This window comes from Solea solea, chromosome 4 (genome assembly GCF_958295425.1).
Source record: "Solea solea chromosome 4, fSolSol10.1, whole genome shotgun sequence".
NCBI lineage: Eukaryota > Metazoa > Chordata > Actinopteri > Pleuronectiformes > Soleidae > Solea > Solea solea.
The window spans coordinates 12,493,693-12,520,564 of NC_081137.1; the positions used below are offsets into that span (position 1 = coordinate 12,493,693).

The 26,872-nt window shown below is 40.6% G+C and overlaps 1 protein-coding gene across 1 annotated transcript in view; it reads left to right on the forward strand.

The window, feature by feature from the left end:
• Nucleotides 1-26,872, forward strand: part of nlgn2b (neuroligin 2b) — a 77,542-nt gene extending 50,670 nt beyond the window's left edge. The window contains exons 4-9 of the mRNA XM_058628165.1: nucleotides 2,343-2,492; nucleotides 18,412-18,597; nucleotides 20,978-21,243; nucleotides 21,908-22,061; nucleotides 24,097-24,463; nucleotides 24,671-26,872. Coding sequence (XP_058484148.1) covers nucleotides 2,343-2,492; nucleotides 18,412-18,597; nucleotides 20,978-21,243; nucleotides 21,908-22,061; nucleotides 24,097-24,463; nucleotides 24,671-25,604 — 2,057 coding nt within the window. The 3' untranslated portion in view covers nucleotides 25,605-26,872. The remainder of the gene's footprint in view (nucleotides 1-2,342; nucleotides 2,493-18,411; nucleotides 18,598-20,977; nucleotides 21,244-21,907; nucleotides 22,062-24,096; nucleotides 24,464-24,670) is intronic.

Consider the following 26,872-nt stretch of genomic DNA (forward strand, 5'->3'; position numbering starts at 1 on the left):
GTCTGTGTGTGTGAGTCCCAGTGCATTACCATTCTTTATTATATATGGCACAATTTTATGTTTTGGTTTAGTTTTTTATTTGGTGTAAACTTCCAATCAGATCACAGATTTGTCATCTCTTTTTCTCCCCCTCTCCGTCTCCTCATCTTTGAGTGCTGGAGCTCATCAGGAGTAAACATATGTCTTATGTTACGTTACTTATGTTTCCTCTTGGTCTGTCTTTCACAGAAAATTAACCACTGGCCCTGCACGTTGCAGAGGCCAGGGTCTCTCATCCTTACCACACTCCATACCAGACCATACCACAGACGCTGCAAAGGGGGTGTCAGAGAAAGAGCACACACACACACACACACACACACTCTCACATTCACACATACACACTCATGCTGGCAGAGTGAACCATAGCAACGCACTGATGGGCATACAATAACCAGAGAGGGACTCGGAACTGGCTGCACCATTTGCTCCACACAAGGAGCATAGCAGCTCTGGAAGGTACCATCACTGCACACAAGAGGGAAGAGTGAAACAGACATCACAGACTAAAATATGGAGGATAAGCCCTGTGGGGCAGACATGAAATACAGAACTTGTTGCCAACATTGTGCCATACTTAGTATCTTCGTCCTCTTTTTTTCTAAGAACTCATTCCCTGTGAATGGTTACAAAATTCTCCATAAGGAGGTTTTATATACATTCACTGGATAAAGTATGTCATTGTGATTTTTCTGACGTACATTTACTGGGTATCAATATTTTATGGTATCGACCACTCCAGTGTTAGCTTCTCTACACTGGCTCCCTGTACAGTTTAAAATTAAATTTAAAATCCTCCTCCTCCTCACGTACAAAGCACTTAATGAGCACTCCCCATCATGCCTTAAAGAACTAGTTTTACCTTATCCTAACAGATCACTTCAATCCCCAACTACTGGCTTACTTGTGGTTCAGAACCTTCAGTTACCAGGCTCCTCTCCTGTGGAACCAGCTCCCGGCGACTGTTTGGGAGGCGGAGCCTCTCTGTATTTGAAGTTAGACTTAAAACCTTCCTTTTTGAAGAAAGTTTTTAGAGCTGGCTCAGGGAAACTTGAACCATCTCTGCTATAGACCTAGACTTGTGGGAATTCCTGTGGTGCACTTACACTCACTCCCTCACATTCACTTTCTCAGCTCCTTCTTTACCATGACAGACCATGACGATTCAGAGCCTGCATTACTGCAGATGCCGCACCGATCCGTTTGACGACCTCTCGCTCCGAGAACAAGATACTTAAACTCCTCCACCTGGGGCAGGATCTCACTCCCGACCAGAGGAGGGCACTCTACCCTTTTCTGACTTAGGAACCATGGTCTCGGATTTTTGAGGTGCTGATTCTCATCCCAGCCGCTTCACACCCAGCTGTGAACTGCTCCAGTGAGAGTTGACAGCAGACCTTAAGTCTGCCAGGCATCCTCCCTGTCATCGGAGCCAACTCACTGGTGATGAGTTAACATTTCCGACCCTCTCTTAAACCGAGTATCCAAGACATATGGCCGCAGGTCCGACAACACGACTCACGGCCAAGGGTATCCTGGTGCCAAATGCACATATGGGACACCCTTATGCTTGAACATGGTGTTTGTTATGGACAATCCGTGACGAGCACCAAAACACATTGACATACATGTTTAAATCACAGAACTTTTTTATTTTTATTTTATAAACAATCACTTATACTTGTTAATAGACCATTAAAACAGTTTGCAATTCATTTAGTAACCAATTCATAGTATGAATTACTTTTTTAGATCGATATAAAGCATAGAACAGTCAAAAATAGAACAATTGAAATGCAGTCTTTTTCTGCTGTTTCAAATTGCGATTAGAAAAGGTTTTATTGTGCAGCCCTGCTGACCACTGTATTAGGTAGCTATTCAACTGCTGCATAACATAAGTCACAGGTAGACATGGTGTTCAAGTTCAAACTGAGCAACAGAATGGAAGTATAGGTGATTTGAGTGGATGTGTCATGGTTGGGTTAGCAGAGAATGGCACTTCCAACTCAAATAACCACGTGTTATGACTAAGCTGTGCAGAAGACCATCTCTGAGTATGAAATATCAAAATATGAAGCAGAGGAGCTGCAGCAGTAGAGAAGACCACACTGGGTGCCACTCCTGCCACTTTATTAGGTGTCCTGTCTAGCTAATAAAGTGGCCAGTGAGTCTAACTGTTTAGTAGAGCTTTCAAATTAAACTGTCGGTCTGCCAGTTGAGGTTAACAGGGATTTCAATGATTGGATCAAACTTGGAAATACAATTTAAAAAGATATGTGAACGCCTCTGTTTTTGTTGTGCAGATATTCGGGATCGTCGCAAGAAGCCGGTCATGCTGTTCATCCATGGAGGCTCATACATGGAAGGCTCAGGGAACATGTTTGATGGCAGCGTCCTCGCTGCCTATGGAAACGTCATCGTCGTCACCATGAACTATCGGCTTGGTGTGCTTGGTAGGTTTTAATGCACTGCGTTGAGAGGTGTCACCTCACCTTGACCTCAGTCTGTGAAGTCTGTGAAATTTGAGATGATTTATGCTCCTTTTAAATCATAAATCTCAGCAGCATTTGACTTGTGTACAGGTCTGCCATTGTCTTACTCGGAACTGGCTTTGCAAGGTCTATAAATGTTAAATCTACGATAGGAGCTATTGTGATATGGTCTGGATCATTAATTCCATACCATATTTAGTCAAATATTGTTGTTTTTTTGAATACACACTGTATTATTTTATTAATTTAAAACTTGAAGCTTTAACTTTAAATTGAGAAAAAATCTAATACACAATTTCAGTGCAAAAAAGAAATCTGCACTTTCAGGAAAAATCAAATGTGCTTTAATTATTTCTAGGGATGCACTGAAATGAAAATTGTTGGCCGAAACCGAAAACCGAAGCACCGAAATGCCAATTCTGTACCATTGTTTTTTTAGTCTAATTTTGTTGTTATGGCTGGGGCTGTGGGAACTTAATTTTCATGCTTCAATAATTAATCAATTAAGGATCTATGAAAGTATTTAGGAGGATCTCAGCGAACATAGACAACGAGGGTGCATTCCCCCCATCTGGTTCAGACAGACGAGCCTTTTCTCTATGCACTAATTTATCCCCACATCCAAGTAATGATCCTTTTGAGGAGGAACGAGTACAGTCACAAATTTCGCTTCCGTGCAAAGAGACTTTCCATTGTGTGCTGTTCCACCATGTACTCACATCTTGTTGGAACTGCGTTATTGGGGTTCCAAACTGATCTGATCTGAATAGACAGGCGCGTGCTGGCCGCAGTTTTGCATGCGTCATCATAACATCCTGTTTCGGTCGTGTTGGTTTTGGCCGTTTTGGCCGCTGGTTATGGTGGCCGAACTTCCAGTGCCTCTCTTATTAATTCTACATCTAATATTACGAATTTACTTCACTACGATGTATAAAGTATTTCTTAATCATTTACAATTTAGGTTTACCAAATCTGCTGATTCAGGTCAGGCCACAGAAGTTACACCTCATGCCATGCATTACTCAATATCTCTAGGTTGGGACATTCCGTATTTCTACAAAAGTCATATTTGTACACGTAGTTCTATAGTAATTCCGGTTTTCGTGCACATTGAGTTGTAGATGATCTTGTTCTCATTCCTGCCACTGAAGCTGCTCACGTCGATAACTGTTGATTGATTGTTTTCACTTAGCCAGAAAATTCAATTGTTTTGTTCTTTATTTAAGTAAATGAATTGGCCTCTTAACATGTACACATATTCAGACACTTCATGCTTACATTGTACAACCGGTGTTAAGAAAAAAGCACTCTGTGTGTATGTTTGTGTGTTTATTTTTGGATGGTCTTGGAGTAATTTATTTGTCCACTGGAGCTTTGCAGTGGCCTGTGAATGTGGAATGACCGTGTTTGTGCGTGTGTGTGTGTGTGTGTGTGTGTGTGTGTATACTGGACCACACATGCTGCTGGATATTATCTGTGGAGTGTTGACACTGGGCATTATTTTTTCAAGGTGTTTGCACAAAGACTGCGTCAGTCATTGCAGTCGCCAGGTCGGGTAATCAGACCTTGTTTGTTGCCCCACGCCTGTTTCAACAAATCAGAAAAATGATAAACAGAGAAATGGAAGTAGTTTGGGACGACGTCCAAGAGTTTCAGAGTCTGTAAGCAGAGGGTAACATGATCCACGCTGTCATTGACTGAACGTGCCAGTGGAGACAGACACAGAGACAAGGACAAACCGAGTTATTGTGAACCTGCAGCTTCATCCATAGTATAACATACAGTATTTGACTGTACATTTACAGTAAATTACTGGATACTAGATGTATTCCTTCCACGGCAAATCACTGTGCGTTATATTTAAAGTAAATTACTGTCCTAGATACTGTATTTTCACAGGTAATTTTAAAATTACTTCACAGCTATGCGATATTAGTACGCTTTAGCAGTACCTATCTGTGTCAAAACTATATTTTACTGTACCTTTACACTAGTAATTCCATGCAGTCATGGTTTAGTGGTATTTTTCCTTCATAAATGCTGTTTTACTGCAACTTCGCAGTAATTAAATCCTACCCATGTGTACCCAAAGCAGACATGCAGGCAGGATTACACATGACACCGAATCCACACAGAAATAGAACACTATCATTCATTGAAAGCAACGTAACAGTAAAATCGAGCCGCAACAGGTCGCTACGTCACCCGCGAGAATCTGAGCTACCATTCTGAGGAGTCTAGAATCGCGATTTAATCAGGATTGGATGATACCACCTATCACTCACATTTTCCTCTTTTACTTGCGTTATAAATCAAGTGAGAAGCAGAAGCTCATTTTCCCCAAATGGACTGGTGGCTGTTCAATAACTGGAAGACTGTGTTTACTGTTTGTATGGTATTGGAGCATAATACTAGTAATAGTCTAAAGTCATGAATGCACACATACATGAAATTAGTAGTCCGCTCAGAAGCTGCTTCATCTCAGTTAGATTTCCCCGCACTTTAACGTCCTCTTTTGCTCATATCAACAGCGCCGTTTGCCCTCTGCTGGTGTAACGCCTCACTACACAGCGTGTGAGGTCCATGGAAATGACATTTTCCAGTCGGTTAAATTCTAAACATGAATGAATTGACTCACGGTGAATTATTAACGTCCTTACTTACTGTGATTCATGTCTGACATGTCTGAGGAGGTGTACTCATGCATTTTGCAGCACACAGGCTTTACAGTGCATGTACATCAAGGTGCAGTGTGATCCTGCTGAATGATTATGAAGGATGACGCAGCGTCCTTGATTCCTGAACACTGATGGGAAATGTTTGTGTGTCGGCGAATGTGTGCGCTCGCTGTCTCTCGCGCATAGATATGCTCAAATGGGTTAGTGTACTAAGGCGATTATTCTTCTGTGTTTGTGTGTGTGTTTGCATGTATACCTGTGTGTGTGTGTGTGTGTGGCATATTTTTGCCAGTATCTTTCTTGGGGCATGTGACAGTGACCACTACTTGGTTCCAGGCTGTGTATTGTAACATATGCTGAACAATGCAGCATCCGTGTGAATTAGTAATAACTCTCCTCTCTGACAGTGTGCGTTTAGAAACACAAGCTCACCATATTTGAATAGTTTTCTGTTCCCATCTTTTTACTATGATCCTCATCTCACACAAACACACACACAGAGACGCGTACACGTGCCAATCTCATCCCTGACAGCACTGCCTGCACCTTTAAGAGAGATATGTGGGAGTCAGGAAGAAGGGATGAAGCAAGAGCAGGAAATGGAGACAGATGAACGAGGGAGCATCATAGAGAGACAGTGAGGGGGAAAGAAACAGAAGGGGCGGGAGATGGGAACAGTCTAAAAATAAACCATCAGAAAAACCTTTTTAAAACCGGTGTGTAAGATTCAGAAGGGTTTATTGGTAAATGTTGAATGTACTACGCATAAAGTGGCGTATTGTTTTAAATTTAAATAGGTAGCCTTAGAATAAGCCTTTTATAAGTAGTTTAGGCAAAGGACTTGCTTCATAGGGGCCGCCATCTAGTCGTGTTGTGTTGTTCACAAATGATCCGTTTGGGTGAATGAACTGAACTGAATTACAATTCGGTCATCTCACAGTTCAGCTGAGCTGAGCTCTGTCAGTCACTCAGTGAGGGAATCCCCGCTTTTGACCCCGAGCTAAAGGCTAATATAGTCAGGCGTTAGCGGGAAGATGTCTACACTTACGAAGCGAGAACAGTCACATTCCCTTTTTGTTTTAACAGACTTTCCCAGTAACTACAAACTTCAAAAAGTTAGGCTTGCCCGTAATGACAGGACGGTATAGAGACTCACCAATGCTGCATCTCAGCTGCCTCTGTGATGAGAGGAGGAGGAGAACGGGCACTTTCAAACCCGGGCAATTCAGAAACTGAGAGATAAATGTAGTGGAGTTATTGTATTTTTGGGGCAGCCTGTGGACAAGTGGAAAGGGAACTTGGCTTGTAACCGGAAGGTCGCCGGTTCAAGTGCCCCTGAGCAAGGTACCCAACCCTCATTGCTCCTCGGGCGCTACTCAGTGTGGCAGCCCACTGCTCCTAATTCTAGGATGGGTCAAAATGCAGCGAATAATTTCCCTAACGGGATTAATAAAGTATCTAAAATTTAAAAAAAAAAAAATTCAAGTCAATACATAATGCTAACAAGTGTATATAGTAGCGTAACAAGTACTCAAGTATATAAGGGCAATTCCTATTTTTAAAGTGCTGTACACTGATCTTGCCACCTTTCATAGTTTCCTGCAATATCCACTCCAAATGTATCCGTAAAGCACATTTGAAAACAACAAAGTTGACATAAGTGCTGTACAGTTAGACATAAAACAGCATAAGAAAACACTAAGACCAACTTAAAACCAACAGGACATTAAAGTAATAAAAGCATTAAGACCAATAGGAAAGGAAGGACAGATTGAAATAGGCAACTCTCATGCCGAGCCAAAAGCCAAGGAATAAAAGTGTGTTTTGAGGTTTGATTTAAAAACAGGCAGTGTGGGGGACAGCCGAACATGTGGCGGCGAGGAGCGTTCCAGAGCTTTGGAGCTGCAACTGAAAAGGCTCTGTCCCCCCCTAAGATTTAGTCTAGAACTCGGGACAGCCAGAAGCAGCTGGTTGGATGATCTGAGTCTATGAGTCATAGAAAAGGTCTATGAGATACTTTGGAGATTGCCCGTGCAATGATATGAATATGACAAAAAAAAGTGTATTAATGTGTAACAGCTGTGTATTCATCAGCGAACGGAGCCTACTAGTATAAAATCAGCAAATAAATGTGTGGCCAGAGCAGCCTCTTACACGCTTGTTCATGTTGTTCAATAAAAATGGGTGAATGATGAGAAAAAGCCCGCTGCTCCACAGCCCAGTTCACAGGTTTGATGACAGGTGAGATTTGTGATCGGTGCCCGGCTCACCTTCCTCTACCTTTCTTCTGCTCCAGGCCCAGAGAGCAATCTGATTTGTGTTGCATAGCCATCTGTTCAGACTAATTAACTAATTAATGAACTCTAGGGAAGGGCCCACCGTCATGGTCTATGGGAGTAGGAACATTTTTTACCTGAGGAACAAAAATACAAAACCCTTCTTCTGGAAACGTTTCTCTGCACTCTCTACATGATTTCAGCTTCTTTCTTTTTTTTTTCCTCTTGCAGCTTCATGAAGTGTTCTGTGTGGCGTAAATAGAGCTATGAATTTAGCATCTGTTTTGTTTTATTCTACCAAAATGTATTTCTCCACATTTACTATTGCGTTAGGTAATATTTCAGTACTTGCACATTAATTATCTAACGCTATGGCTGGCTGCCACATTCTAATATGTCCCGCAACAGCTTCATAATGAACTGATGTATATATTTTTTATACTTTCTCAACACAACACAAGAGAATTATAAATGTGGGTTTTGCTCCATTGCAGCATTGTAGAGCTGTTGCACTACTTTTTGCAGCGTTGTTTACCACGTTGTTTATCACTTGTTTACCACAGTGAGTGATTGTTCATGTTTGACATGTTGCATCATGTCAACTGTGCTGACTTATTTTAAGATAAAAAGAAAAAAAAGAAAGAAAGAAAACCAGCTGTGTGTAATTTAATTGGTAGTAGAATTTAATTAAAAAAAGAAGGAGCGGAATTACGTAACTGAGTTATGTTGTGGTGACATTTCTTCCATTTAAGGAAGCACAATATAATAGAGAGTTATGTTTTAAATTAACTGGTGATGCCTTGGTGGTAAATACATCAGTACAACTGTGTTATTAATAGCAAGTTTGTTTAAAAGCTGTCAAAAGACCTGGGCTAAATTATTTGGGTAAAATGTCCAAATAAATGTGGCATATGTTGCTATAGCAATTTCATTTAGAATATGATTTTATCATCAAGTCAGTTTTTAGTTTAAAACGTACTTTGTTGAAATGTAAAGGTCCAGTGTGAAATTATTGTCTTTTGGTACGAATGAAAGAAAACAATTAAATTAGATTAAATCTCTAAAGGCTTTCTCAGTGTTGTCACCTAAATTGTATGAATTGCTGCAAAATTTAAAAAAAAATGTTTTTTAGTTCTTTAGATCATTATATTAATATAATATTGATATAATAATCACAATAGTAATTTTAATAATTATAATAATAGTGAGCTTTATTTGTAAAGCACCTTTCCAAGAGCAGTTACTGTACAATTGCTGAAACCAAAATATAAAAGCAGATGAAAAAGCATAGCAATGAGCCAACAACTAAAACTTGGACAATAATGTTTAAACTCCCTGAGTTCTGTGACAGCAACATTTGTGGAAACACTGAAATATTAAAATTGTGTAAAACCTGTTATTACCTCCACATCCAGTGGAAACAGAAAAAGGTTCTACAATGTTCCCACAGTGTATTTTGGTAGAGACAATTTAATATTTTATATTACTGCAGTATGTGAATTGAAGAGCTGAGGCGAATCAACATTTTTAAAGGGCAAAATATAACATTGTAAAAATGCCACGCCTGTTACTATTCCCATGATGCCTTTGGCTATTCACGGACGCGTCAAGCAAGTAGAAGAGTTTTGGTGCTTGCGCTAGGTGAGCAGCTTGCGCAAGACGTGACGAATTCTTGAAATACATCAATGATCCAATTGCAATGACATCACCATCACTTTAGCAACATTGGCAACTTTTGCTCTTTTGTTAGCATGACAGCCACTGCTCTGCTAACCTCCAATAGCTTCCTATAGCATCCATGTAGCATTTATTAGCAACTGCATTCACAGCCATGGGCACCTTTCAACACAGTCAGTTGTTTAACTGCACTAATTCGGACTCATGTTTATTATGGCCTGCATTGTTGTCCTATTTTTACCTCTGCTTTTGTGCTTCACTTCCTCCTGAAGTCAACATCTGCCTCTTCAGCAGCTGCATGTGCTATTGCTGTGTTCCTCGTCTCAGTTTGCCTGTGACTTGGTGCACAGAAGCAACGATACAGAGAATACATCGGAACTTTTTCATTGAAAACAGCTGTCAACCACAGCTGGAGCAGCAAGACTGAACCAATCCAATTTTTACCAAAAAAAATGTGCCAACACATGGAAGAAGCAACATGGGGCTGAGCTACGGAGTCGTTCTCCATGAGTTTGCTCATGGCCATTTGATCCATTTTTTTCAGGACAGCTGGTAGCCATATTTGTTGATCTTATTTTGTTGTTTTACCCCAAAAACATGCAATTGAACACTTACTGTGTGTTACAGAAATGCATATGGCATTATTTAGAATCTGAATCTAAATCAATAATGCCTCTGTTTTTTTTTGCCAAGTAGATATAAGGAATTTGTGTTTTGATGCAGAACACATGAAAATACAAAAAGGACAATATGATTAAAGCTGATTAAAAAGTTGTAACTCTCATGCCTTTTCTATGACCTTCACATCTCCAAGTCTGCCTGGTCCTGAGTCCTGAGTCCATCTGTTTGCCAAATAATGAATTTGATTTAAAAAAAAAAAAAAAAAAAAAAAAATCAGTCTTAGATGGGTTTTATTTTTGTTTTACAGGATGTAAAACACGATGTGCTCATTTAATACACACCAATCGTTCTGTTCTTTAAATGGCGGGAATTTACAAGCCCATGCACATGAAAATATTTGCAGCATGGGTCGAGTCAGTTATAGCCCTGAGAATCGGTTCAAATATTTTGACCCCTTGTTCTCAAAAACATCCAATTATTGTGACATAAACAACATTTTTTAAGCCGGGCACACATTTTGCCCTCTGTTAATTTCAGCCTGCTGCCTTCTCACAACTCGGTCATCCCCCAATACAAATGAAATGCACCTCCCACTCTTCGCTCAGAGCCACAATCTTCCCACTGTGAGTGCTCTGCAGACTGTGATAGCGGCACACAAAACTAAACTGTGATGAGATGCACATGGGCCCACACATTAAAAACCACAATACAAGACATCCCTTGCCTTTGCTGTACTGTATATCTGTTGCCGTGTCTAGAAGGTTCCCAGTTGGGAAAGTTTCAGCGACGTGACATGTATCGGAATGAGAGCTAAGGACACCTTCTCCCTTATTGGCAAATTTCACATTGAACAGTAATGAGTTATAGGTGTGATGAATGAAAGTGACACCAATCTGTATGCCAAGCTGGCCTCCAGTGGCACAGCTGGAGCAGTCAAATCCAAGGAAGATAATTAATGCAGCCTGCCATACATACTGCTCAACAACTTACTCATCGCATAACAATCAATTTAAGCAATCTGTCACACATGGTCGAAAGTGCGTGGCACAAGTGCATTGTCCAGCTACAACTTGTGTCTGGATTATTCTTAGGTGTGTTTTTGGGTATAAAAATCAATCAAAGCAATAGTTTTTTTTATTATTATTGATATTTGACTGTCAATCTGTCCAGGATGAAAAGGACAATACATTTTAATGAATGTGACATCTAGCTGTGGCTTATAAGCAGCTAATCTCCCGGGTTATGCTTTTAAAAGAATAAGACATAGTAAAACAAATAATCTAGAACTCGAACATGAGCAGAGAGCGTAACAATAAACCCAACATCGACAAACATTGACAATACTGCAGAGATGATCACAATGCTCAGTTACAGCAAACGGGAATAGAAAATGGAAAAAGGGGAAAGGGATCGCATTGTTCAAAGATTTGCCTGAGTCAAAAGCTTTAAAAATCAGTTTGTTTGTTTTATTTCAAATGGCATAGTTGGTCCACTAAAAATGGACCAACCTGAGCCGAGGTGTCTAACACCGGACCAGGAATCAAACCCAGCACCTTCTTTCTGTGAATCCACCTTTGCTGCCCACCTTCAAGCCTTGCACCTTCAAAAATCAGTCTATTCAGTTGGTGGAAAATACAAATGAATATCCCTCACTTCACCCTCCCCTCCTAAGTGTGTTGGAGAACTTATGTAGGCATCAATCGACTACTATGACCTTCAAAATGCATGATAGCAACTAAACTGGGACCACAGGAAAATGTGTAATTGTGCTATTAATATATTGTTACATGTATCCACTTGTATGTATATTTTAAGTGTGTTAAGTGTTTTTTTTTTTTTCTGGGAAAACTAGAAAAAACTGCTGTTTCTTTAAAAAAACAAAAACTTTAAGATGTCTTTTTAGTGTGACATTTGAAGCTTTCAGGAAAGCACACCAGCCCAGTTTCACTGAACAGCTTGGCACCTTCTGAATGGGCACGTGAATTGGGTAAAAATTGAATGAGATTAGTAAGGTAATAAATACAATGACATTGGAAGCCCATGGGCAGTGTACTGAGAGCAGGTTAGCTGCGCGGAAGGGAGCCCAATTACAGTGTAAATGCATTTCTGGTAACGGCAGTGTTTAGAATCCCCACCGATCACTTTTTGCGGACTATTAGAGTAATTTCCTCGACTTACTCGGCTACTATTTTCCGAGATTGAAAGCAGTAAAAGTCTTTCTCTCCTGCTGCTGTTTTTGGGATTTGTGTGTGTTCTCGGTTTGGCATCGTTTTGTTTTTGCAGCCCGTTTCTGTTGATGCATGTGCTTTGGTTTTCTGCAGATCGTTTTTCTCTTGCGGCGCGTTTCTCACGTTGCATTTGTTTCCGTTTGTTCTTTTGAATCTGCATCTGTTTGTGAATATGCAATATTTTTATTTTAAAGTGATTACACACTTAACATACTCATCGGTAGTATATTCAAATGCTATCAATAAAATTCCAGTTGAATGCAGGAAACTCGTGAGAGAATTGCAGCACTCGTTAGACACCAAGTAGAACTATTTTCACCACAAGGATTTTCTGAAGGATTTTCCGCAGTCTTGTCATCCAGCGTAAAATTAAGAGACACGGAGTGAAGGGGATCTGCAACCTGGCAAAGTGGCAGTTTGTGTTATACACTAACAAACGTCTATGCCCCTTAGTCTCAGCCAGATTAAAACACTGTATGTTAATTTATAATTCAATGCTCTTTGAAAGGTCATATCAAATCCACCTTTGGCTATAATAATGTATAACCAAGGTTAAATCATAAGTAAATTTAGAATTCAATGATCATATTATTATCAAAATGGATCTTCAGTGTGCAGGAAATCTGTCCATCTTTTTTTATTAGTGTGTCAATATTTGATCTACTTGAAGTTGTGACTCTTATATATAGGAATCAAATGTGTCTCCTTCCCTGTGTATTAAATGGCCATTGTCTTCCCTCTGGTTTTTGACATTGCAGTGGAATTATACATGTCCTTTAGTTCCCCTTTCACTTCTCTGGTCTGTGACAGTAGCTTTGGGCAGTACTTGTTTTAATTCCTCTTTTTATGTCTCTGGATTGTTTTTCTTTTGCTCCTTTTCCCTCCCACCTCACCCCCTCCCTCCCTCCCTCCTCTCATCTGATTCTTTCTCCTCTGTTCACAGAAATATGTTCCGTGACCCACTGCAGTCACACTGTTCTGTTCAGTTGAAAAAAGGGTCTGCAGATGTGTGTTCCCATGATGCCTCTGACCAGAGACCACAGACTTTAGTTCTGGGAATTTGGGAGGATGCAGAGAACGATTGGGAAAGCTCAAAACCATTTCTTGTCTGATACATATACTATCACAACCTTTAGAATCTACAGATATCAGTCCAATACACACTTTGTTGCATCTTTTAAACTGCCAAGCTGTTCACAACACATGTGGCTGATGCATTTACCATCAAGCCAAAACCATCCATTTAAAAAAACACCATGTTCTTACTAGAAAACAAATAGAATGCCCCTATATAAAGGAAAAACAGGCCACATTTTACACTGTGTACTACTAGTAAGTAAAATGTAGGGTTTTTGGAATTTATCAGATTTTTAAGTGGTTTATTTTTCCTGATATCCAGTCCAGTGGTTTTGACCAGTAGTACCAATCCTGAGTTTTGCACTGGCTCATCCCTCATATTACACTAAATGTTAGGGATGAGCCATTTTGATACTTCACCGGCTGGGATAAAAAATGAATACAAATCTGCATGCTTCAAAATGCACACACTGTATATAAAATAAGCAATTTTGAGTTGAGTAATGTCTTGGGCTGTTTATTTCGTCTTTATGGGAGCAGAATATTTGTTGGAGAACTATGTCTTCGAAATAACATTCAATGGCTAGCACAAATGTGTTGTTAACAGCTTGATAGTTGAAAAAAAAATCCAAAATGACTGCTATCAGACTGACAGACAGATCGGTATTGGTAGATACTCAAGTTTGTGATCGGGCACCAAATGTGATATCGTGCCACCCCTGCAAAAACACTAAAAAACATGTTTGTTGTTTTCATATATACTCCAAATCTCTTTTGAAATTTGGAATTTCCCAAAAAAAAAAAAATCATCTTGATACATTTCTATTTTAAGTTCATGCTGTTGATGCAGCACCATATCAGTGCTCTCACCATGACTCATCTCTTCATTGTACAGCAACTAAAAGCTCAATCTTATTTTGTATTGCATTAAATTGAAATATCATGCTTTCATAATTAAAAAAATAAATAAAAATACACTTTCCCAAAGGTCAGGCAGTTACAATTAGAAGTCTGTGAGTGCACGAGCTTTAAACGTCCCTCCATCTAATGCTCACCACTCCTCTCTGCTGTCTCTCGGCCATTCATTTCCTTTCCCTGCGTCTTCATGCCAGTATCTTTACTTAAAGGTTGATGACTCTCCTCACATTTCCTTGGCCATTACCTAAAGCAAGTGTTGAATATGTATGAGTTCGGCTTCATAAACTGCTGCTCTCAGCGCTAAAGTCTGTAGGAAGCTTAACTCAGCAGATGAGTATAAGGAGAGACTCCGTGAAGAAGAAAGAACTTGTTTGATTTATCTTCAGTGATAGAGGACGAAACCAAATTCTTTATGTTGCCCTGGCAGAGGGAGTGACAGTTAGACATTTATCTACGCATGTGTGTAGTGACTGTATTTTTGTGTGGCATAGTTTGTGCACTTGAATATGGACGTGCTTGAATTTCGTGCATGCAAGTGCTTTTGTGAGTGTCTGTCCATACCATTTTGCCTGAAGCTCTGAACAGTTGCCAGGCAACTGTGGCAGGCGGCTCAGCTCAGCACACAGTCAGGGCAGACACTTCCACATGCTTATGGTTCTGATTAGAGGCGTGGGCCAGTGCTGATATACGTAACCAGGTCAGAGTCACATCAGGACCAGAGCCAGGATGATCCAAGGATAAAGCAATTACTTCCAAAACATGTGAACTATATCCCGATTGCTGGGCATAGTCCCTTTAAAACTATTTCTGATATGGTTCGAATTAGAAACATTTCTATGGAAACTGCTCCTGCAAAAAGCAATAATAAGTTAATAAATTACTTTTTTTTTATATTACTTACTTTATATAAAATGTAATTGTGTTCTTTTTTTCACCTTTTACCATCCCTAATGTGTTTATATTCCATATTTTCATAGCATGGCTAACGCCAAACTGCATCTGAGTCACCTTTAAGATCGAGTCTGGAAAGAATGTAGTCACCTCCCACTTTCAAGGCGCGTGACCAATAGAATTGCATAGACCTACAATCAACCAGACCAATGATCTGGATGACAAATTTAAAGCGCCGGACAATCAACAAAGTGAAATGTTGTAGTTTTCTAGGAGCGATGGCTATTCAGTATCTCAGGGGAGCTGCTTAAGTTGCTTAAAATTGGTCTAAGTCTTAACATTTTAATTCCGTGTGATTTTAATCACTCTTAAATGTAATATTTAATACTAAATGCCACAAGGTCAAGGCTGCAACAGCCTTTTTAAACCAATCACAGATGTCATATCACGATATGATGATATCCAAAATCGAAGATAATATCTTGCTCCATGTGAAGATATTGAGATAATATTGATGTTTCGCCCACTCCCCGGCGCTACCTTCTCCAAGTTAACATTTTGTGCAACCCCTGCATCTCTCACAGGCCGATATTTCATTGTGCAAAGTTGTCCTAAAAGGGTGAAAGCATTTGTGTCGTGTTTTTTTGTCAAAGGATTTTTGTAATATGAATCATGATTTAGCCAGGGAACCCAAGCAAAAAAAGCTTTTAAAGTGCCGCTAGGTGTAGTGCACAGTGTTCAGTCAAGAGTGTGGTTGAGATGTGTGTCAAGCCGATGGTGGTGCGAAGGTCATTTTGGCAGGATGTCATCATCACCATCGTTATCATCCCTGCCATCACATTATAATCCATTTGCCGTTCAGCACTCCAACCCACTGACTGCTGTCTCCCACCATCTGCCTGTGGACTCCTATCACTTTACTTTACTGCCACCCTTCACAACATTGATATATGTCTTTTTCATCTCCCGAGGAAACGTTTCGAATTGTGATCACTTTATTAATCACAAAGCATTGAGGTGTCTTTATGCCATATGGAGACAATCTAACCAACGGACTTCATGCAGCGACACTAACCATGACCTCAGGACCTTGTTTATAGTTTGAATATACTAGATTTTAATGTACATATCCTGACATAAGTAAACACAAGTATGCATGGCTGCACTACAGAGCTGCAATTTATGTTTTCTTTACACCTGCTGTCAGTGAAATACGTTTTTTGTTATTATGTTAAATAGCTCTATATTCCGACAGCTACCACTTATCTAGAGTAGAGGTTGTTTTTTTTTGTTTTTTTATGCAGATCCACTTTTTTAGGATGACAAACCTCTGGGGCCCAATATAAATTGTGACAAGCGCAAATCTGTGCATAATATATCCCATTATCCCCACGAAACCATATCCAATATATTTTGATTTATTGCTTGATTTTCCACTTGTCGGTTTCTGTTTATACAACTCAAGTGATGTGTATATGAATATACACATATTAAAGAATAAATGTCCTGTCCCCTCACCAGAAACATTCATTGCGGTATAGGGAGCACAGTGTAAACAGCAGGTAGTTAGCCTAAAGCTAGTCCAAATTATAACAGCGCTGACAACCGCTTTAATGTCTGTCATCACATTATTTTGAATTAAATGACGTGAATTTGAACTGATTTAGTTAAGCTGCCTCACATATAACGCAGCAACTAGTCTGTGCCCGGCGAACTCACTTGGTCCGCAGTTGTTATGCTATTATTTGTAACTAACATAATTAGAACTATATAACATTGTAATCTAACGTATAGACTATTTGGCAAAGTATATCAGAAGTGCCCTTGACTTGGAATGGCATCAGAAGCTACTATGAGAAGTCAGGTGAAAGGTTTTGTTTTCACCTGTCGTAACCAATGTTTTAGCAATCCATAAACTGGATTTGAGCAACTGTGGGGCAGCTTTACAATGAAGCAACGGCACAAATCTTTCAATCTTGAATCTTTTATTTTGCGTCGTCCTAAGATTTTGGCAGCTATATTATCAAAATGTATTATTCAACATCTCAATCTGCATTCTATTGAAACAATCAAGACAAGAATATTTGATCATGTGGTAGGATTCACCGGAACCCCATCATCTATTGCTTTTGGAAATACTTAAAATTGATTGATAAGAAAGTCATCTATTAAATTAATCTATTTCAGATTATACAATGAACGTTAATGTACTATACATTGTATTTTTGGTTTTGAAGTGCTTTGTTAAAATACAAAGTAGACCAACTTACAATGTAAATCATGCTAAATATATAATGACATGGACCACCAATGGTCGCTGGACCCCCCAACTGAGAACCTGTGAAACAGAGCTTTCATTTTTGCAACGTCTAGGACGTTGACATGATCAACAGCTGATGTTAGGTTTCTCATCATTTAGTATAAATACAACATGTACGTCCCTCCTATGCTTTTCTGGTAGTGTGTAATTACATTTTCAAACCTTTGAGCTATTAAAATAATAAACAGTCAAAAATTTGAAAAGCGGCAGATGTCTTTGTGTGTGCTTGTGAGAATATGGTGTGAATCCTGTGTGTCTGTGGCTGACATTTACTTCAGTTTATTTTGTCTTGTTGTGGGAGTGTACACAGAGCCGGATTAAATAAATGGACTATACTAGGCAGACTGTATTTTTTGGGCCCCCCCTTCATCAATGGTATTTATGAATTGAAATCTGAAACTTACCAAAGTTACTAATAAAAGTTAATTCACATTTTACATTGCGTAGTCTTTGGTTACGAGTTGGTTCTTTGTATGCCAAAATAAGTCATGTGTCGTATATTAAACAGTCTATCAGACTATTTTTTGATTTTTATTACCTTATTTATACGTTACTGCGAGGCTCTATTAAATGCTATTAAATTATCCTTATCTGATCCATTGCAAGTGTCATTGTTAAGGCAGTAGTACCAGTAAATCACCAATAGGTGTCAGCATTGCTATGTAAACAGAGCAAATAAGATAAATGTTGTAAGCTATTGCATTTAGCAGAAAATCTTGATTAAATGTGTTGATTAAATTGAATAGTTTAATAAGTAGTCAAATCTTGAAACGCGGACCAAGTCATTCTTAGGTTTTGATTGTCCCTCTGTGTGGGCCCCCTGCCAATCGGGCCCTAGGCACGTGCCTAGTTTGCCTTTACGTTAATCCGGCTCTGAGTGTACCAACTGCATAAGTAGGTGAAACATGCCTTCTGTTGTGCTCCTCTCTCTGCTTGTCTTCTTAACTGCGTTGTATTTCCAGGTTGGGTCTTAAAAATGAGTAATTTGGCAGGTTTTCTGTGTAAAATCTCCTCAGACTGGCAAAGAGTCGGAGGCTGAGGAGTTTCATCTACTCTTAATGGGGGATAATGTTAAAATAATGACAATAAACACATAGGATTATGTTATCCTGTGCCTCTGAATTTATGTGCCGCTCCTCCATCTGCTCATAAATCTGTACTTTCTCCCTATGTTTGTTCTAATGTACCCCGCAGGCTTTCTGAGCACAGGGGACCAGTCTGCAAAGGGGAACTATGGCTTGTTGGACCAGATCCAAGCTCTGCGCTGGCTCAACGAAAACATCGGCCACTTTGGAGGAGACCCAGAAAGAATAACCATCTTTGGCTCCGGGGCCGGTGCTGCCTGTGTGAACCTTCTCATCCTCTCCCATCACTCTGAGGGTGAGGTTCCTTCACTGGCATTGTCACTTTTAGCTGTCAAACAGGATTAACTTTCACGACTCTGTGGGTTGTGTATTTCATTACAGCGCAATTACAGTTAGCAATTTCCGGCTGCTAACCTGCAATTTCAGCTGTATAACAGAGGATTCCATTTTTATGCTACTGTATTTATTATTTCAATAAACATACACTTGTTAAAGGCTATATATGTAAGATATGTGTTATATTCTGTAAGTCATAGAATGACTGTGATTGAATATGACTTGTTTGATCAAAGATTATGACTTGAATATGCAGATGCAGCCTCTTTAATTTCCGTCTCAAGAAAATTAATCATATAGGTTTGATGTAAAACTAAAGTGAATCTGATGGTGGAACTTAAGCAACCACACCATACCCATTTTAAATGCTAAGGGTCTTTGTGTATCCCCTGTAATCTGAAGTAATCTGAAAAGCAACAGTGTGAGTGAGTAAACAGAAGAAGGATATTTTGCCATGAAGCCAATACCCACCTTGGCAAAGGAGCGCTGTAATAATCCCAAATAACATTGCACCAAATGAGGCAAAGATCAGTGAACTGCACTTACAAAATCACCCTTGTTCAATTATCCTTCTCCACTAAAGTAAAAATAAATCTTGCAGTAGCATTGGGCCATTAGAGCAGTACTTTATGATCCAGAGCAGTGGCCAATACAGCTTATTAAGGCTACTTTCTAGGTCTGTTTTTGGATGTTGGATCTCTTAAATACACACTTGCTTTTGATATGACCTTCTGTCAGAACACATCCTGGAAGGTGAATTAAAATGGCTTGTTTTCCAAAGAACTAAGACGTTATGTTATTACCAAACCATCAACCTTCACCCCAGCAGACATTGGACGGATAAAATCAACATCTTGTATGTGCTAAATGAAATGGCATATGTTTTAACGTTTAATTAAATAACTGAACCGTATGAGTGTGTGTGTGTGTGTGTGGTGGGAGGCTCATCTCTGTATCTGTTCTGAATCAGAAAATATTCAAGAGGACAAGGAAAAGCATTTCAGTAATTGGGTAGTACTGGCCAAGTTGGTATTTTTTGACAAGTAGCCAGCTGTCGACTGCACTGCTTGCTGTCAAATACTCACTGATACACTCACAACCTAACTCGAATGCTTTGCATGGACACTGCCGTGCTGCACACGCTGTGTGGATTATAGCGTTCAACCCTGGCAGATGTTGTGTCGTATTATATTAGGAGCCCCTTTTTTAAATTTCTTGTCAAAACTTGTTATCACTTCAGTGATGAAATACAATGAAATGTTGGGCTAGCTTGAGTTTTTGTATTTCTCACAACTTTAATTCCACTGCATTTCCTAAATAGGATTAATTTTTTTTAAAAAAAAAAGAAGGAAGAATTAATTTGACTAGCGATGTTGGGACCACTGACCTGTGGGTCGAGATCGTTAGCAAAACAGTCAAGACCAGATATATTTCTCAAAAAACCTAACTTTTTAATTTTTGTCTAAATTCTGCACTTTCTGCATGGAGTTTGCATGTTCTGGGTTCTTCGGCTTCATCCCAAAATATGCAATATGGGGATTACGTAAATTGGATGCTCTAAATTGACTGTAGGTGTGAATGAGAGTGAATGTCTATTTGTCTCTATATGTGGCCCTGTGACCTGCCTATCGCCCTATGTCACCTGAGATTGGCACAGTGCCCCCCGGATGGAGGTTTATGTTTAATGTTAAATGTGGTGAATTCTCAAAAATCTAAAAAAAAATGTGTACTTTTACTTTCAACACTTGAGTATGCATGTGTGTGTGTGCGCGGGCGTGTTTGTACAGGGGAGACATTAGATGAGCAGTGGAGCTGGAGCTGCAGCGGAGAGGCTTTTTAATTGATTTCACAGGGAGAGGAGTGGGGGTGGGGCACATGCAGAATATGGGGGGGCTTAATTATTAATGACAGAATCTGCAGATAAAACAGAGGGACAGCAAACCACTTTACATAACAGTGCAGCGATGCAACAGTGCGAGTGTTTTCTGCTCCTCTTGCTGTCTCTGTTCCTGTCGCTCTCGCTTTAATCCAGCATCGCCCACTGCTCTGTGCACAGTTGTCACCCGTTTTCTTGTTGCTGTCTCCTGCTGGATGTTATGGAAGCTCTGAATTTTCCTTCGCTCATATTCATAAAGATTTTCTGCAGCTATGAAACACAGCAGGTTATCGTCTCCCTTTGTACGTACGCAGTATAGCTCTACAGTCACTCCTCTTCCTCCGAGATATGCATTATTGAGATCTCTCAAGCTGTAAAGCCTTGAGGGTCCCATCAGCTGCTCGCAAAAGTGTGTCAGATGAAAGAATATGCTATGTGCTATATATGATCCCGCTCTGTACAGGCCTGTTCCAGAGGGCCATTGCGCAGAGTGGCTCCGCCATCTCCAGCTGGTCAGTCAACTACCGGCCGCTAATGTACACAAAGATCCTCGCGAGGAAGGTCGGCTGCACTCTGGAGGACATGGGTGAGTTGGTGGAGTGCCTGCGGAGGAAAAGTTTCCGGGAGCTGGTGGACCAAGATATTCAGCCTGCACGCTATCACATTGCCTTTGGACCTGTGGTGGATGGGGATGTCGTTCCAGATGATCCTGAGATCCTCATGCAGCAGGTCAGAGCTCGTTTCTCTGTGTGTCTTATAGACATGTTCACAAGTCTCAAGTCTTTGTGCTCCAAGTCAAGTCTCTCGTTCCATCTGGTCTGTCCCTAACACTGCATAGCTAAATCTTTTTAATTCCAAGCATGTACTGTACTACCATCCACACAGTGTTCAGAGTTTGTCATTACATTAAACAGGCTGAAGTACAGTGCCATACCGAAGAGTAACCAGCCCACGACTGACACCTACTGGTATAATTTAAGTGTCCTCGAGTCTCAAGTCTTTTGAGGTTGAGTCACAACTTAAGTCGTGAAGTCACTGTTTGTTTTATTTAAATAAATCGTTTTATATCTGCAGTACATCCCTGAGCCACATGAGGGAGCTCATTCCCACCAGTGACACAAGAAATACTACTACTGGGCTCAGTTAAGCTAGCATGAGGATGGACATGAACCGACCCCTTTGATAATGAAACGCCAAAGTCCAGTGAAAGATTTGTTAACCAAATTTGCACCCACAACGCCACATACAAGTAAAACATGGCATTAAACCGAACACTGCACATGATATGCTTGTTGCATTGTCCTTGATTGTTACACTTTTTTGACATGCTGTGTGTGTGTGTGTGTGTGTGTGTGTGTGTGTGTGTGTGTGTGTGTGTGTGTGCTCACACCAGGGCGAGTTCCTCAACTACGACATATTGCTGGGTGTCAACCAGGGAGAGGGGCTGAAGTTTGTGGATGACAGCGAAGAGGAAAATGGAATATCAGCAGCGTCATTTGACTACACCATCTCCAACTTTGTGGACAATCTGTATGGATACCCTGATGGTCAGACACGATGTCATCTCATTATTATTCACTAATCTCAAGCTGTGATAGACACCTTGCATAGTGTAATCGAGAAAAAATGTTTACTGTTAGGGACACAGACATTTTCTTTTGCCTCTCTTTAAAGTTGGTAATTTCATGTCACTTGGGTAAACCCAAATAAAGGATTTCAAGGACTAAAGTCACAAAATAACACATTTGAACTTACTGACGCAATGTTGTGGTTAGGATTTTCTCTATGGACTTTGGCGGGAGGAGGAGAGAAAATGCTGTCAAACTGCAAAATAAAGAAGCGGACATATCATAATATATCTTAGACTTACGCAGACATTGATATTTTTTTTTTTACGCTTTTCTCAACTCTGACTTTCACTGTAAAGAATCTCAGGGTCATTCCTGCGATAACAGGAAAGCTTTGAAAATCTGGTCAATGAGAATTTGCATTTTCATAAATATTCATAAAGAACAGTGTACTTTGGAATACGTTGGACACGCTCAAACTGTGAGGTTTGCTCCTAATCACTGTTGCAATGATTGCGGTGGAATTGTCAGAGAGGTGAAGGAATGACGAAACGCTCGGTTAATGAGTGTCATTACATTTTCCCGTTTGGTGTGATGTACATTTATTATTCAGAAACAGTTACCATAGGCACATCCGCACAGATTTACTGATGTAAGCTAACCGACTATTCTAGACCGCTGGTGCCTTTGTCAGGTCGTGTGGACATCGCCGTCCCTCGCGTCTTCTGCTTGACATTGTCTCACCGCTGTGAACAGCTAAGAAATTAAGTCATGGACTGAACAGATCATCGATGTGCTGTGATGAAATCACCCGTAGCACATAGGATAACATTGATTTTGCTGTATAAAACAGTGTCCACAGTAAATAATGTTTATGATGCTTCCTGTATATTGGCTCTGGTCTGGAGTCTTTATTGGTGCAGTCCAAGCAGTAAAGCTGACAAGCTGAGACAGTTCTTTTTTTTTTTTTAAACTATGAAGATAATGTGGCAGATAAGGACTATAAGAAAGTTCACTTGCTGCCTAAAAAGTACAAGATAACTCAACTTGAAGAGACACTTCTTAACCTGATTTAACTGAGAAAGCAAGCAAACACTTTGAATAACAGTTTTAAGTTATTTTATATTATTTTATTTTATCTCTGACCCCAGTCATCCCAGTCATGGACTTTTCACACTCCTACTCCTGGGAGACAGGAGCATCAGCCGGATGCTCGACAGCCTATATCTGCAAGCCATCAGGCTTTTGAACTGCTGATTCCCCTGATCCCCTGATATATATCCCCTTATTCTATTTTATATATAATTTCTTGTATATAACACTACATTTCTACCTCATCATACTACTTTGTAGAGCTGAGCACAAAGAATTTCATTATTGGTAATAATGTTACAGAGTACAATGTAGTACAACAATAAAAAAAAAAAATATATATATATTAACATTTAACATGACATCAACTATCTAACATTAAAAGTTCAAAAAATTATAACATGCACTGTGTATATCAAACATAGAGCTAAAGACATTGCTGCTTAAAGGCATCAACTCAAAGGAACTCTGGGTCCAAGTGTAGAACATGTAGCTCTATAATAGCAAATAAGCCTTTGCAAACACTGTAGTTGTACATGAACACCAGATGTTGCAGTATAAAACAGTATAAAACACATTTAAAATAACATCTGTTTGAGTTTTGTCTCAATGTCCAAAAACAGTATTGACGTTTGTGTCGCTTTTTGTACACTTCTATGGGTTGGACCGGTTTTTTTTTTACCTTACAACTTACAGATGTGACTTCAATGAATGTAGACCACTAATAAGATAAAATTCAATATCAGTGAAGACAATGGTTTACTATCAGTTTGACTTTTGAAAAATAAGAAGTGTTTAGTGTCATGATAAATGCTGATAAGAAATGATTTCACATAACTTAATTAGGGTTTCATAGTTTACCGTACACTCTTTGATGAGGATGTACAGTGCATCCTCACAAACTCTTTTTGTTTATTTCCAGGTAAAGATATCCTGAGGGAAACCATCAAATTCATGTACACTGACTGGGCGGATAGGGACAACAGCGACATGCGCAGGAAGACCCTCCTGGCTCTGTTCACGGACCATCAGTGGGTGGCCCCGGCTATTGCCACTGCCAAGCTGCACGCTGAGTTCCAGTCGCCAGTCTACTTCTACACCTTCCACCACCACTGTCAGACTGAGGCGAGGCCAGAGTGGGCAGACGCAGCCCACGGAGATGAGATCCCATATGTTTTTGGGATTCCCATGGTGGGAGCCACTGACCTCTTTCCCTGTAACTTCTCCAAGAACGACGTAATGCTCAGTGCTGTAGTCATGACATACTGGACCAACTTTGCCAAGACGGGGTCAGTAAAATATTACAGATTTCAAAGATACTTTCCAATGTGCATATTTGTCCTGTTTAAATCTGTAGTGTGTAACTTTTAAATATAAAGACAGTCTGTTAGATTCAAACCATTGTCAAATGAGACACATTTTTTTGGATGCAAGTAGCACTTTCAGTGCATCTTTTGGTAAAACTGGTTGTTGTCCACTCTCTGGACCTCTTACAGGGATCCAAACCTGCCAGTTCCTCAGGACACCACCTTCATCCACACCAAGCCCAACCGCTTTGAGGAGGTCATCTGGACCAAGTTCATCTCCAAAGACAAGCAGTACTTGCATATTGGCCTGAAGCCTCGCGTCAGAGACAACTACCGGGCCAACAAGGTGGCCTTCTGGCTGGAGCTTGTGCCACATCTGCACAGCCTTCATGAGAAAATCATTAGCTCGTTCACAACTCGACTGCCACCTGGAGGCCCCAACCGCTGGAAGGGCCCTCAAAGCTCTGGTACTCGTTCCACACGACACCCTGTAATCTCCACTTACCCTCCTGACCCTGAGCCTGATGGGTCAGAGAGAACCCCCTACCATCCTTTCCCCTCTGAGACCAGAGATTACTCCACCGAGCTGAGCGTGACGGTAGCTGTGGGCGCCTCGCTTCTTTTTCTCAACGTGCTTGCTTTTGCGGCACTTTACTATAAACGGGATAAGCGTCACGAACTCATGCAGCGGCGCCACCGCCGACTCTCGCCACAACGAGGCACGACAATGGGCATGGGTGTTGGCATGGGAGTAGTCGGTGCGCCACCGCACAATGACCTGGCTCTTAGCCAAGAGGAGGAGCTCATGTCACTGCAGATGAAGCAGCAGAGAGTGGAGCTAGAGCACGGCACACCCCTGCCTTCCCGTGGTGTCCATGGTGACCTGGAGCCTCTGCGGCCCCCAGTGTGTCCTCCTGACTACACGCTGGCCCTGCGGCGAGCACCGGAGGATGTGCCACTGATGACAGCCAACACCATCACCATGATCCCCAACACTATCAGCAGCATGCAGCCCCTACACCCATTCAACACGTATCCCCCTGTCCCGGCCCCTTCCGGTACGCCTGTCCCCAGCCACAGCAACAATGCTCTGCCACACCAACATTCCACCACCCGTGTATAGGACTAGGCACAACCTCTGCTACCCCACTCTGGGCTTACAGAGACGAACCGCACAAACTGTTCCATATAAACTTCACTCTCACCACCCTCTATTCCTCTTTAATATGTCTTTTGCATCAAGCCCTCAAATAAAGCTGCAGTCTGTAAGATATCAAGCCATTAAATATCTTGAAAATATAATCATTAATCGAGAAGTCGATTTAAAATCACTCCTTTGCCAAAAGCCTGTCGTCTTAGTTTTTTTTCTTGTTAACAACTTTTCAATACCCGGCGTTTGGACAAGCCCCCCCAAAAAAGCAGCTTTAAGCTTGTCGCTCTCTCAAAGAGGCCTTCAAGCTGACCACAATCAGTCAAGCATCTAATGTGCGGCTTGCTTGTTTTTTTGTTTTTTTTTATTCTTTTTTGTGTAGTGTTGTTCATGCAAACCTGTTTTGCATAGAATGCAAATATTCATTTTCTGTTCATTTAGTGTGAAGATATTATAGCAGTGAGCAGCTCTGTGTGGAGCAACATATGCTCCAACAAGCTGTCTGTTATAAAGCTGCCATTTATTGAAACTTACAAACTGCAGCTTTAAAAAGGCCCAATCTGGAAGTGAGTGCTTGGGCACCACGCTATGTCCCAACAGCTGTTTCTGTGGTCTGATTTTTGGAGAATTTCACTTTGTGCGAAATGTATTGTCAGTGCTGGAAGTGCGAGGATGAAAATGGATACGCAGATGAGCATGTGATCTACATTTATTGTGAAACTCAAAGCGGCAGGATCAGTGGAAAAAGCACTCATTGGTGAGGTTTGGGTTACTAAACATTTTAAGATTTAAGGCTTTCTGTCCTGATCACTCTTCGTTAGGTAAGCGTGGACAAATGCACTTGTTTCATCAGATCAATGTGATTCTCCATTGCCTCGATTCTCTTTTAGAACCCATTCAGACCTGGTATTAACGTCTGTCCTGCATGATCCGTGCCAATCATACTAACTTCAGTTCGGAATTCTCCAAGTCCATCCTGAATGCATTCTCCGAAAATCACAAAAACTACACTTGGTGGTTTGAGGACACATGTGGCCACATTCTTGAGCATGAATGAATGCAAGGACAGAAAGGACACCACCTCAGCTGATGTCCTGTTTTTAATTTAAGGTGTGAACAGTTTTTCCCCACATGTGATCACACAGTAAGGACAGGTTAATACCAGGTCTGAACAGAGCCTTGGACTTTTGCTGTGTTTTCCACCATGGCCCGGTTTGGTTTGGTACAGTACAGGATGGTTT